This window comes from Falco peregrinus, chromosome 5, assembly GCF_023634155.1.
Source record: "Falco peregrinus isolate bFalPer1 chromosome 5, bFalPer1.pri, whole genome shotgun sequence".
NCBI classification, from domain to species: Eukaryota; Metazoa; Chordata; class Aves; order Falconiformes; family Falconidae; genus Falco; species Falco peregrinus.
Window position 1 is genome coordinate 20795681 of NC_073725.1, and position 14692 is coordinate 20810372.

Genomic DNA, 14692 nt, shown 5'->3' on the forward strand with positions numbered 1-14692 from the left:
GCCGGCTCACAGTGTACGGGGAGCTCATGGCATTTAAAAATACGCACACACTCAGTGCTGAACTAACTGCAGTTCTGGGGTACACGCCTACTGCAGTAAAAGCAATTCACATCAAAGAGGAAGGACTGTCTTGGCGTTAGAAGAGTGCCTGGGACTCAGGAGAGTGAGGTTCACTTCCTGACTCGGCTCGGAGTCGGTCATCTTAGGTGATTCTGCCAAGATCATGTGATTTCTTTGCAACTCCAGCACGCCTCCATAAATCAAGGATAACAATTCGTCCCTACCTCTCCGGGATGGCTCTGTGACTGCACTCTCCAAAAAACTAATGGCAGCAACAGGGCAGGACATTTTGGCTGCAGGGGCAACAGATACATCCCAGCAGCTGCAGAGCTCAAACAGCAGTGGTAGACCCTTGCCCTGAAGTGGGGTGTCAACAGCCCTTCACCACTCTTCCTCCAGGAGACATGGATGGCAGCTCCCATGCCAATGCCAGCTTATACACAGGGCACGATGCTTGCCTGCAAGGGCAGCACTGACTGCACGACCAGCCACTGGGGGTTTTCACTGAGGACACGGTGACGGGCCATCAAATGGCCTCAGGTGACCAGCTGCTCCATGTCAAGGCATGTTACAGCTCACTTCCAACCGCCCTAGCAAGTGCATACACAAACATATTTATATCCTTGCCAACAAGAAGTGATGTGCCTACACTCGCCACTGCAAAGGGAAACAGCACCTCTCTTCCAAACGCTGACGAGCTCCTAGGGGTAACCGTTCACAAATAAACAACCTGCTCCGAGAGGGATTTTATAAAGAGCAGAGATTACAATGGGCTTAATCATGATTAAACACTGATCTGGCTCAATCTACTCAAATAGCAGACAAAAGATAAATAAAAACCTCCAGCAGATGCATTTCATACTGGAAATTCTGGAACCTCAATTGACGTCATACTTTTTATGTTCAGATAATATCTGGAGGAAACAGTACACTGGATCGAGAAAACAAAAGCAGATTTTTAGTTAAAATTCTCTGTGTGCTGCGTAGAAAGTAGAAGGCTGCAGCAGGGAACGCACAGGGCAGCTCAGCATTTTACAAACCCGTTTTTGACTGCCGCTGAAATGGCACTGTTAGAGCGATGCCACTAGAAAGAAACAAGCATTCCCTTTTGTCCTCATCTCCCGGGTCTACCCTGGAAAAGCGGGCAACATTTGTCACTGCGTTTCCCCTCAGAAAAAAAGCTGCTTCTGATCAATGATGGGCAGGTTAATTTTGTTAATTTTCCTTTACTAAAATAATGCCAGCTCCTCAGTATCACCCCAGTTGTGGCTCCTCGATTCCTCAGGCACAGTATGGATATTCTGCACAAATGGGAAGGGGTTGCATCTAGCAAACACCTCCCAAATACAGATACCTGGGCTTTCCTATGGGCGCAGAAACCTGGGAAGCAGATTCCATGTCATGGGAGACAAATCCAGCCATCAGTACTGCTGAGGGAGGTAGAAAAAAAAAAAAGAGCACAGATCATAGGGATTGCTTGCTTAACAGTGCTAAGCTTTACATTTTATTCCACAGGGTAAAGATGTTCTCTTTGAGGAAAGAGATATAACTCTTCATATGGGGCAGTGGGGGGGAAATCTATGTGGAGGAGGAGGCTGATCAGAATTTTCTCATTCTGTCATCTCAACTCTTCATGTCCACACCAGTAGAAATGCCCATGTAACGTCTGGCCAGCTGACAGAAGAGACCCCTTCCTGTACTAAGAAGGCTGGAAGCTATGTCGCTGCCTCTCCCAGTGCCCAGCAAATGTATCCTGTGATTCACAGCTACAGAACCTCTACTTCTGAATGCCAGGTGAAAGACTTCCAATCCCTTTTGATTTGTGACCTCCAAGACTTCTCCAGTGAAGGTAAAAACCCCTGTACAGGCAATGTAAGCCCACTGGTCATTGCTTTGTCCTTCTCACTTTCCTTTCACTGACCTCTTGGATGGACGTAGCTCACGGTGCATAAATTTGCCATCACCGGCACAGACTCGACAGCAAAACCAATGTTACCGACCCTGATTTTCAAGCTGCAAGTTATCATCAACTTCAGAAAAATCATCCCTGAACCAAACCACAGTTCTCACCCCAACTCCCTACCGTGCTTCAGCCCACCCAGCATATCCCTCATGCCAGCCTAGACAGATCACTTCCAACTTCAAGCAGAATAATCATCACTTCGCAGATGAATTCCACACTTCCCCAAACTGTGGATCAGAGTTACATGATCTGCATTTCCTAGATGAGAAGCCAAACCGCTCTGCCTGTGGAGTCAAGCGGACAGCCCTTTCTCATCTCAAGTAACAGCAGATGCACTTGCTTATTAATACTCAAATAGGAAAATAATGGGTTCCTGTTGCTTGCTCACAAAGCAGGCATACCTTATAAAAAGCTGTCAGGGGGTTACTAAATATAACATTGTTGTACAGATTATTTAACTTGTCTCGGTAGCCTACCTCTGAAGGAGAAATGAGCTCAAGAGCCTGTGTTAATGCCTGAAAAGTGCAGGGGGGAACATTTGGCAGAATGCAAAGAATATTTTTATTTTTCTTACAATACAGATGACCCTTCCTGCACATCCTACTGGCACCAAGCACCAATGAGAACAATCATTTTGGCATACTTGTTGCCTATGGAAAAGGATACAGATTTAAACGTTAAACCAGCAACCAATGTGAAATGTCACCTGGCTAGGCAGTTCAATCTGCTAATTACTTAAACAGATTTATTTTTAAACTATAAAAACAGCATGTCCCTCAGGACAATTATTTTCTTCCCCTTTCCCAATACAATTAACACTTGCCAAGTAGAATTCTTCATGTGCAATTAAGGACTTCCCCAAATTAGACTCAGTAAAGTACTCAAAACCATGCTGGGGCAAGAGCGTCCCTGGGGGTCTCCCCCAGAGCTGTGCTTCTGCAAAAGGAAGAGATGCTTCACACAGGACACAGCGCCAACAGACCTGCGTGACCGAGATACTTCATTCTAAAGCCTGAGAGGCCTTGAACCCTTGTGGGGACAAGGCTGTCAGGACCGCAAGCCGTCCCCTGACATCTTGCCATCTGTATTTGTCGCTGCCCTTGGCAAACGGCAGCGGCACTTCTGAAGGAAAGGCACAGCAGCAAGGCAACCCCCCAGCCCCAGGGCAAGCTCAGCGAGGAGGCTGGGGGGTGGAAACAGATCGATTTGAAGGTTCAAGGTAAGCTTAGTTTTAAGCTGACAGTGAGAGCGCTCACACGGAGTACGTGCTGGAACAGGTCTGATGGGCTATGGCCAAAACAAACGCAAACAAGCCTGTCTCTGACCCAGAAATTTCTTCAGGTAAAGATTTGTGTTCTTATATGACCTAGTCCTGTTTCACAGAGATAAATTACTACTTTTCCGTTCCTCTTAATGACAGCAAGCACAGTGCTGGGGTCCAGCTCCACAAGCAACAACCCCTTCTGCAGTGCTTACAGGCGCCCGTGGCACCCCAGAGAAACAAACCAGTTGATGAGCAGCATCCAAGGGTCACACAAGCTTGTCCCAAGCCAGGATGAGCTGTAATGAAACCCTGCCAATTACTCCTCCTGTCTCAGCAACCCAGGCATAAATGCAGCCAGGTGTGGTAGATCTTTGGCATAAAGGGTCACATTGGCCAAATTTGCCAAAGCATTAGGATTTAGGAAATTAAACAAAGACACAATTGTATCTTTGCATGACACAAAGCTTCTCACGGCATGATCAATTTATTTTTGATGGCCAAGGTGGGAAAAACATTTAAAGATAACAAATTATCCAAGACAGTCAGAATGGCATTAAACCCCTCTGCTGTAAGCAATCAGTAAATAACTGATGTGAGGCTTTTGAAGCACAGTGGCACTCTGCTACACGAGGGCAAAGCTTACTGCAACATGCCCACAGGGGGTTGCCATCTTCTCAAGACCCCAACAGTTCAAGTGGGTTCTCCCACCCTGCTCTAACAGCCTGCTGCTTCATATGCCTTGTCTCCCAGACCGTCAACCCATTTCAAATATGTGATGGTAAACTGCGCTTTGCAGTGCAAGATAATTTTCTGATATTGTCTCAAGGTCCTGGTTCTCCAGAGACTCGCTACACGTGCCCTTAACTTCAATGTGATTTGATTTAATGGAGCTAGTCCGCAGCACAAACACCAGTGTGTGCCCCTAAGCCATTTCAGGGGGCACTGCTGTTCACCAGTGTGCTGCTGCTCAATCTGGGTTCCCATGCAAATGTCAAAAAGATATAATACGACTTTCAAAGCTAAGCACTGAATTTTAGAAATAAGGTTACAAAAGTTCAAAACCATCTATGAGAGACTAGAAAGTATTCTATAGAAAAACACTTTCAGGTTATCATGTCCATAGCTACTTTAAAGAAAACTCCCCTTCAAAAACCAGAAAAAAATCAGTCTTGCAATGAACATTAAAATATTATTATTTAATAATATTCTGTATTCCTGCAATATAACGTAGATACATAATGATTTACAAATGCACAACCCAGCACGTGTTCACAAAACCTGACTCTGCAAGCAGGCAGGACAAGGGATTTTGTTCTAGTCTACTATTTTTTTCCCTCCTGTACTTAAAAAATAAAGAGCAAATGTCTTTGAACTTACATAATTCCAACCTTGTTATTTTCCAGAGGGCTAAACTGGCCTTTTAAATTCTTTAAGCTTGGCATTGTATGAAAGCAGATATCAAATATTCAGAGAGCTCAATTTAGAAAGATCATTTTTTCTGAGGCTGAGCCTTTCTGAGGAGCTTCCTGCAGAGCTCCAGACGATGCCTCAAACAGCCGTTCCCACTAGGCTGAGGTCACTCACCCATGCCAGGCTGTGCTTTAGGAGGCATCGTGCTGAAGGGAGTTGCAAGCTCAACAGCAAGGTGAGCAGTGTACAGGGCTAGAGGTGCCAGAGAAACCAACTGCTGCAAATGACAACAGTTTGTGAATATTCACCAGTTTTGCACAACGAGCAGTTGAGAACTGTGTCTTCTACTCATGCAGAAAACTACAGTATCACCTGCCTAGTCCTTAGTCTCTGTCTTTTAAGAAAAGCCACCTCTTTGGGTCAAAATCTGAGTTCATGAAAGCCAATGAAGAGATGCCCCTCTTGAATTATCTGGGTTGTACGTAGGACCTCTGTGAAACGCATCTCCAGTCAGGGGCAAAGCACGAGGCTGAAGCACCCACTACTGCTGGATTTCGTTTTACCCAGTATGTCGAGAGCACCTAGCAGACGCAGCCCTTAACGCAGTGCTGCAGGACCTGCGCTTTCATCACACAGGCAGGATGTGCTCAAGGCAGGAGAAGGTCTCCTCCTTCCTCCCCGAGCCTTGCCAGGTCACTATAGGTACAGAGGGGCAGCACCAGCTCAGTGACCACCACAAGGCAGCAGTTTTCCCAGCAGGGCTCCGGATCCAGTCATTTTCTTTGAATCCTACCAAGCCTCTCCTATTGCCATGCTGCCTCCCGGCTGGCTCCTTGGTCATCTAGATTAAGGAGCTGCTGCAGAAAGTAAAGGGAACCCGCCGGTCTCAACATGGGCACTGGGAGTCCAGTCCTACCCTCCAGGCCAGCAAAATCATAAACTAATAAGAAATACATTTGGTTCTTCACGCAGCAGGAAATATTTAATCTATAGGGTACTCCTGTGTTTGCAACAGCCTTGGCTGAAGGGCAACAACAGGTTTTATTATGTACAAACCCTCCAGCCTTTTGAGGCTACTGGTATTGCTGGGGCTCTGCAGGTGGGACGTCAGGCTGCTGAGGCACCGGTGGCTTGGCTAAGCTAATGGGAGGTCTCAGGCGCTGGACCAGGGGGATGCACCCCCTGTGTGGGAGCACATTGCTTGGACGCAGCAAGCCCCGGGCTCGGCACAGCTCCTGCTCTCTGCTCCCCCACAGCCCAGCACGGGCTGTTTGTAAACCCCGCCGTCCCTGGGGTGGTCGGTGGATGGCATGCCCCTCGGATCCCTGGAAAGCAGGGCTTAAAGGCGGGACCACCCCCGTGCAAGGCAGGCAGGAGAGCTCAGGCTGGCAGGCACCACACGCGCTTTGATCCTTTCATCACTAAACAAAACCACACTTCTGCCAAGGCATCTCCTGCTGTTCTCCTGAGCTGGATGTTCAAAAGAGGCTCCTCAGACACGCTTTCTGCTTCGGAAGGTCATCTTTGTTGGTTCAAATCATCTACTTATTCTAGCTGCTAGCAAGGAACTGATTCTGCAAAAGCTAATATGGGCAGTCTAGAGACATCGCTTACCCCGAGCCCACTGCAAAATCAGAAAACATCAAAAGCATGCAGTCAACTTGGACAAAACATTGCCCCTCTGATTCACATACTATGTAGCTAGGAAGATGCCCTGTTTTATCCTGCATGATTTCCTATAAAGTTAGGAAGCCTGACTAACACTAAGGACTTTAAGAACTTAGATGTATTATGACAGTTGTATAAGATATATTTTTAAATACCTTTTCCAATGCTTCTCTATCGACCAGCTCCTGCACAGCCAAAAGCTTGATGCTGTAAGAAAAAAACAGAGAGGAAAAAATAATGAATCACTCCATTGCAAGCATTACAGAAACACAAGTAACAGCAGAACTGAAGCTCTCTTTTTAACTTCTCACTTCAAAAAAGAGTCTATAAAGGTACAGATACAAAAAATGTACAAAAAAGCAAGAGAGAACCAGTGTTACTTTCTTCGCTTTGAATTAGCTGTCCGAGAGATTTTCTGGTTTCCAACTTACAAGCATACCCGAATTCACCTTACAGAGAAACTGCATTAATTGTTACATTTTTAATACCTTAAATTTACACTGAAGGATCTTCTGAATGACAGAGAAAGACTCTAAACATTTCTATCATTTCTATTCAGCCTTGTTCCTCAGTATCAACAGGTTTCTATGAGTCCCACGACAGTCATTCCCAGGGATTTTCTGTATTATATATGAGGTACAGTAACTAAGACAACCCAGCTCAAGAAAATTGAGGGAGGTATGAGGGAAATGTGCATAACTGTTTGAAAGTAGGGCAGAGAGATAATCCATAACTATTATTCCTGTAATGCCATTTGCTAATCAAAACCAAATTTCTTCATCTACTGAACCTTTTCTAAGTTTACTTCTAGGAGCTAAATCCTGCACATGGAATTTCATTCACTTCAAGATTATGAGAGTTACTCAAACAGGATTTTGCCCTGTAAGACAGCTAAAATCACAGCTAAAGTCAAGGTACATAAGAGAACCTTATATACACATCTATACTTCCATGATCTGTTTAATGAGTAATTTGAAATTATCCATTCTCCTTCTGCTTCAGTTACTTGCACGTTTCCCCACATAGTGGAAAAGCCCAACCCTTTCTACACTAAGGAATTTCAGGAAAGGATCTTGTTGCATCCCCAGGGAGCTGCAGGGCTCACAGGACAGGTATGAAGCTGAGGAGTACTGACAAAGCATGGCCGGCAGGTCTGAGGAGGTGATGCTCCCCTGGCAGCAGCGCTGGTGAGGCCACACCTCACACCTCCCCATCCCTGGGCACTTGCCATCAACGGTCCACAGCAGCTGCCTTGGCCAGGGAGTAGAAGGGATCAACAACACATTCACTTACAGAGCCGGGCATCTGCTTTAGGATGGTGTGGTTACAATTCAGCCCACCTAAACTTTAGCTCTCTACAGCTTTGGTGCCTAACGAAGCTAATGTTTAGGTTCACTATATGGTTAATGAAATGAGGGGGGAACCTCATTTCCTCAGGGCAGTTCAACCCACCTGTCCTGGCATCATCCCCTATGTCCTCCCATGACGGCAGAAGCTGCTGCCACACCATGCTGCCCCAAGCCAGGCTTGCAGAACACTGGCGGGCTTTTTACTGTGCACTAGACCATTATTGCAACTCTGACTGCTCACCTTCCTTACCCAGTCTTGAAACCAGTCGCTTAATATATTATCCTTGGGCTCCAGGGGGTAATTTCCCTTACCTAGGGGTACAATAAAATTTGTGCAGCAGTAGAAGAGTCAAACTATACATATAAATATTGTTTAAAAGACTCTTAAGACTGTAGACAGACACAGCAGAGAGCCAGTGTAGTTAAATGCGCATATTCAAGACTCTGCGAACAGTCAACATAGAGGTCTGCCAAAGGATATAATTTGCCATGTACTACAAGAAGTTTTATTAGTCTTTGAAAACCTCAGAACAGCATTGCATAATTCTTGAGCCTCCATTGACTTCTTATACATTAATTATGTACACCCATCCAGTAACAGCCACTGGCAAAATGCAGCTTTAGTCCTGTCCTTCCACTCTGTTACAATTCCTTCTGCTACAGGTACTCACAGCCTAACCCCTAAACACAAATGTATTTCTATTAATGTATTTCTAGTTTTCAGATGTCTTCAAAGCGTCATAAAAAGCCTAAATCCAATGAATTATAAAACAGCCCCAGACCACGCATTTCCAGTCTGCAGAGGCCACCACTCCCAAGACAGAGAGGGTGGAGATGCTTCAGAAAACAACGGGATAATCAGGAGAAAGAAAAAAGTATTCCATTAAAGCCCAACCACTACAGTAGCAGGGGGCACATGGTTTTCTGTTACCATGTGGTGAACACACTAGCCTGCACACAAGCATTCAGCTGAACTGGAGGCAACTGGGATGCTCACAGCCAGCTGGGTCACTGCAAAGATCGGTTCAAGTCTGTGTGTACCTTCTGCAATCTAACATTTTGCCATTCCCTTCGGCAAGCTGTACAACAATGTGGATTTTGTTATGCAAATTACTTTGGTCTTTTTCCTTTTGAAGCCAGCGACTTTTCCATTGCTTAATCATCAAAAGGTAGAATTTATCAATCCAAGCTGCTGATGCTTCTACCGATTGACTGATTTATTTCTAGAACATTAATCGTGGATTATCTGACACTCAACACCCGCAGAAGAAAGACACAGACTGACCCAGATGCAAGTGCTGTTTTCATCAGAGATTATCATCCTTCTGTACAAACCTACCCTCCTTCCCATTTACACCAGTAAAGCCCCACAACAACTCCCTCAACTGGTATGCTTTTATTTAAAACAAAGTGTACAGAGTTGCACAGAAGCAAGCAATAAAACAGGGAGCAGGAATCTTTTTGCTTTACCTCATTATATTTACAGGAATGCTGTACTCTTGTTCAGAGGTGAAAAACCCATACAAAACGTTTACGTCCTGTAGAGATACTGCATATGCCGGGCCAGAAGCAAATCTGAATTCAGTGTTACATGATGTCTATCAACATGGGTTTGACTCTTGGTGAGAAAAAGACTTCCCTCCACTGTTACAAATATTCAGAGATCAATGTTTGCCCAGTACTTCACTCTTTCCTCCTCAGGTGACTCCAGTATTTTTTCTGGGTCAAAAGGAATCAGCAAATTCGAACATCAGCCTTCATACAGCCAGCTGCACGATATTTCTCCCCTTGAAGCACCATCACAGATGCTGTCTCTGCCCACTGGATTACAGTCCACTACCTGGAAAACTGCTCTCGATAGCCAGTTATTTACTGCTATTTCTTCCAGCAATTCCAAGCAACATTAGTATGTGCTACCTCATACAATGGTGGCTTGGAAATGCAGCTTCTTTCAAGGCTGCTGCTTTGGAGGTTTGACGCTTTGAAAATAAATCAGGCTGCTTATTCAGGCACTACATCAGCAATCCTACAAACACTGAAAGCAGTTCCTAACTATGTATGCTGTTTGTAGCTTGTGTGTTCACAAAGGATTTCAGAGTAAATGGGAATATAATCAGCAACTGAGAGAGCAGGGGAAAAAAAACCTCTGATAAAGCAGAAATGCAAAGCGAGTTACCAAAAGCCAAAGCTGAAGCCCAAGCTCTTGCCATCTACAACACAACATTTAAGTACTCTGTTTATATGTCGTGGCGTCACTGCTTTCATCCTCACCTGTGGTATGCAAACACTAACTTATGAACAAAGTTGTAGAAAAATCATATTTCCTGACAAAATCTTTTGGTTCCTGGAGCACCTGCTCTATCTGCCAGCTTTAAAGTACACTGGTAGGAAACCCGTAATACAAGTAACTACACTGACTTGCTGAAAATGGCCCTGCTTGTATCTAAAGCCCTATTAAAAATAGTCACTGACTCAATTACTTACATGATCTACTTAAACAAAGCTATTGACATTAATATCCTGGCACCCCAGGCACACTCAAAATACTTGAAAACATGCAGTGATCAGGATGAAGGACTCTCCTCCAGCAATAAAAATATGCAAACATGATGTGCTGTCAAGGAAACCCATGACTCCCTCTTTTTCTGGCTGCGGGTGGTGCACAGCATTCTCCTCTAAGGGAATTCCTTTTGGTTTCCAGATTAGTCACAGTGCTGAGCAAACGCCTATAGCTACAGCACAACTCTATGCCTCAGGGTAGCATTGCAATCCTTTCCTCAGAGTCTTCTTACTTAAAAACATGTAGCACTGGGTTCCTCGCTGTAATCCCACATAGCCAGGAATAATTTAAGCCTTTTTAGCAACCTTTTGCAATACTGCAAACTTGCCAATAAGGCCCCTTACTGGTTGGTGCATCCCCATTCACCATGAGCCATCATTGTGTTTTATTCGCATTGAGCTTCGCTTCCCAGCTTGAGATCACATTGCCCACAAAATCCCAGCTGCTCCTGCGACAGGGGATGCCAGGGCCTTGCTAAGAACCACTGCAGGGTCACCTGCCTGCAAACCAGCAAACCTATGGTTCTGCAGCAAGGCACACAGGATAGACAGCAACTGCCATGCAAGGCAGATCCAAGATGTCTCCATACAGAATGAACCGAGGTCTTCACCTGAGGGAGAGAAGCTGCTTCCTCCAAAACCAGCTTGGAGGGTGCTCTGCTATAGGGGTAGAGAGGATTTAGGATTACAGCCCGCTTCTGGACCAACCCTGCACAGCAGTAGAATTCCAGCCATTAGGGACACCGGTCACTTGGTGACCACTATCAAGGGAGAAGGTCTCCAGAGCAGCGCCCTGTATCAACAAGCACAGTGACCTGCATCTAGGGTGCGGCTGAGGATCCCATCCAGTGCAGAACCTGGTGATTTTGAGAAAATGGGAAAGAGGAGGAAATGAGGAAAATGTGAAGCATTAAGTTCAGTGCTCAGAAAGTCGGTGAAGCAGTTAAGCCAACGCTTGGCTTCACGATGGCATCCCACAGAAGCTGCTCGGTGCTGTGACGCAGGGTGGCTGCAAAGGTAGAGCAGCAAGACCCTGGCTGGAAGGTGGAATTCCCAGCACCTATGCCTCAGCTCTCCACACCTTGTTAGCCTGCAAACACCTGGTGCACGGTGAGTCTCCAGGCATGCCAGCACAGCCAGATTTACTACCACTTTGGTCTTCCTTCCTGCAGCCAGCCTCCCTCCGCAGCCTGGAAGAGCAGAGCTCCCCAGACAGCCAGCGCTGCCTGGCTCCAACCTGCAGGCTGGGATGGCACAGGGCTCATTGCCAGTCATGACCAACTCGGGGCTGTCATCCAGCAGTGACCTGAACTGAGCATCAGTCTCAGTTTGCTTTGCAAACTTGTACATATTTGCTTGAGGCCCGAGGTTTTTCCCCCCAAAATCATGCTTTCTATTAGTCAGCGCACAAGCCTGACTAAAGTTAACAACATCAAGAAATGTCATTTGACTTCTCTTAGTTTTCTGGCTCTGTCTTCAGCATACAGCTGTACCGAATCACGCTTCAGCTAGGCTCACAGACATTATTATAAATAGCCTGTGCAAAAACCACTCAACTCCAAACAGTTATTTTGAATATCATTAAATCATTCCCTCCTCACTCCCTTTCAGTCCATAAACTTTCCCTCTTTGTTCTTGAGATAAGATCCCGTAACCATGTTACGGCCCACAGCGAAGTTTTGTGGATGATTTACATATCCAAGAGTAGAGCACGGATGCACGTGACTGGAGTGCTTGATGACAGGCTCACATTGGGGTTAGTTAGCAAAAAGAACAGGACAAGACCCCTTGGGTCATCAAATCTGTCTGCTAAAACTATATTGCATATCCACACAAACTTCCCTCACTCACAAATCAGTTCTGCTTTAAAGAGATAGGCATGAAACACGAGAGTTGGAAGCAAAAAAGCCCAAAAGAAATGCAGCTGAGCTGTGCTGATGGGCCTTGGCACCTAGGTGGGAGCACTCCCCACCAGCTGCCCACTCTCCTCACACCTGACCTCGGTCCCCAGCTCTCCCACCGAAAGGGCACACGCCGTTTCATCGCCATTCACACCGCAACCCACAGCCCCTGCTTCTCCCTTGGCGCTTGCCAGGGGACAGGGTGAGCAACGACAAGGATGGGGCAGCAACCGGCGCAGGTCCGTGTTCACCAGGAGGGCTGTGGCACCGCTCCGCTGCGGCCAGCTGTTGACCATCTGAGGCTCAGGGCTGTGATTAGCTGCTTGCTAATTGTTTTAAGCCCAGGCAGAAGCTTAGGCACTGAGCACGTGCAAGTACCTGGAGGGTGGGGAAAGAGCCAAAAAGTGACAAACACAGAAAAACTTGCTGCTTAAGCAAATGGGGAGGAGACACCTGGGGGATGGTGTCGTGGTGTTTGTGGGGTTTTTTGTTTGCTTGTTTGTTTTTAATTCCACATTTGGAATTGTCCCTTGCTGCTAATGTCTAATGAGACCTGAGGCTTGGTTTCTTGGCACTGTTTGCCCCAGTGATTCCATCATCAATGCATGCACTGTGAAAAACCATCTCATTTTTGCTGTCGTATCCCATTTACCAAGTTGTCTTTCCCTGCAAGACCCTGTCCATTCAAACCCCAGCAAAAACAAAAGCAGACAGAAGAAAGAAAAAAAAGCATGCTTAAAGACTTTCAGCCTCATAAACTTTCTGCATCTACCCCTATGAATTCTGACAAGGAAATAAAATCAGTTTCTCCCTTTTCCACTAAAAGCATCTGCGTCTTCTCAATCACTCCTTAAATGGAAGGAAAAATTGTGTCCGCTGCCACGTCTTAACGGCTGCTGGAAGCCACCAGAGAGCTTATGAAGTAAGCTGACGGGCTTGGATGGGAATACCATGCCATATTGCTTTGGGACTAGCTGCCAGCTAATGACACAACAAAATGATTTGGAAGATTCTCAGGAAAAATACATCTACAGTAAGTGCAAATTAAGATAAAACTAGGGGGCTGCATTTCCTTTTTTTTAAAAAACCCGCGTATTTATATTTACTTTATATATATGCATATATATATTTTACATATATATTTCTATAAAGACATTATATATACTTGCATGTTAAATAGCTATTATAAATCTTATAAGTAATTTTCAAAACATATATATTTATATATAACTATATGTATATATGTACGTTTTTATTAGGCCACTTTTTTGCAGTTTTCTAGTTCGGATGAAAGCAGCTGTTCTTCGATGTCTAGTCATCATTGATTTGCCTGCAGAATGGTTTGAAACTCAAAAGCGGATCAAGGCACTGCAGCTGCGAAGGGAACCAGGAGTAAATGGAAGGAGCAGAGAAGCTGAAATCCATCAGGCAAATTGGCGGTGCAGCACAGGCCAGGCGAACACTGTTCCCCCGATGTTTGCATTCACGCCTCCTATTACATTATGTGAGTGATTGAAGTATTTTTCTCGGGGAGAAAGGAAACTGTAATGGAACTAAAAGGGGGAAAACATGAATTATGGATGGTTACTACTGAGAGCGGATGGGGGGAAACAGCAGCATTACCCAGGCTAACAGGCAGGAGGCAACTGAAATAGTTCTCTGCTCTCTTCTTCCATTTCAGCACTTCCCTGGGTCCAGGGATGCTCTCTCAATCCTCTCTCACATGCAGCTCTCTCCTTGCTGCTCTCTTTCCTATCCCTGTGCATCGTTTTGCAGGACCTAAGAACTTTGCATTGAGGGCCTGATTTATGTTCAGCTGATAGTGTGGTTTCAGCACAGCTATATCATGGCAGGAACAGAACGATGATTCATAAACCCTGGACACTGTGTATTCCCAATGCATGACTGCAAAACCAAAAAGGGAGGTTGCAAGAACAGCAGACTTCTTCCTAGCATTCTGACAGGAGTAAGAAATGCTCACAAAATTACCCAAGCCACAGCCAGCTGCAGAAAGCATGTGAATGCCCATGCATAATGAGACCTGGAAGCCACCTTGGCCTTCTCCTTGGGAACACTTGTTCCAAGCTCTTTCCAAAGGGATAAAATCCACACTGCTGTGCATAGAGACATTTCCTACATCAGTAAGCAGAGCAGGTCACGCACAGTGAATTTAAGAGAGGAGCTGCTCAAAATTCCCAAAGTGTCTGAGTGAAGGAACTGAATTATTTTATTTTGTTATACTTTTTTTAGCAGAAGGAACATCATTCTTTTCTTGTCCATCTACCTGGAAAAGGTGTCTCCTGGGTTGTGAGGCACTGATGCTCAACAGGACACTTGTGCAATTTCTGGGGGGTTCCATCATAAGAGAGGATAAGAACAGCAGGGAAGGAGCCTGTGTAGCTCCTCCTACACATAGAGGATCACGTCTCAGGCCTAATTCTTTCCTTCTCCAGGTAAGAGGGAAGAACTCCGGACATTGTCTACTCATTTCCACTTGCATAAAGTTTCCCTTTCTGAA

General features: G+C 45.5%; 1 protein-coding gene across 2 annotated transcripts in view; it reads right to left on the bottom strand.

The window, feature by feature from the left end:
- The window catches only part of EEPD1 (endonuclease/exonuclease/phosphatase family domain containing 1), a 63088-nt gene that overhangs the window by 21846 nt on the left and 26550 nt on the right, over positions 1-14692 (bottom strand). For both annotated transcript variants that reach the window (XM_027793612.2, XM_005242196.3), the window contains exon 2: positions 6521-6572. In XM_027793612.2, coding sequence (XP_027649413.1) covers positions 6521-6572 — 52 coding nt within the window. The remainder of the gene's footprint in view (positions 1-6520; positions 6573-14692) is intronic.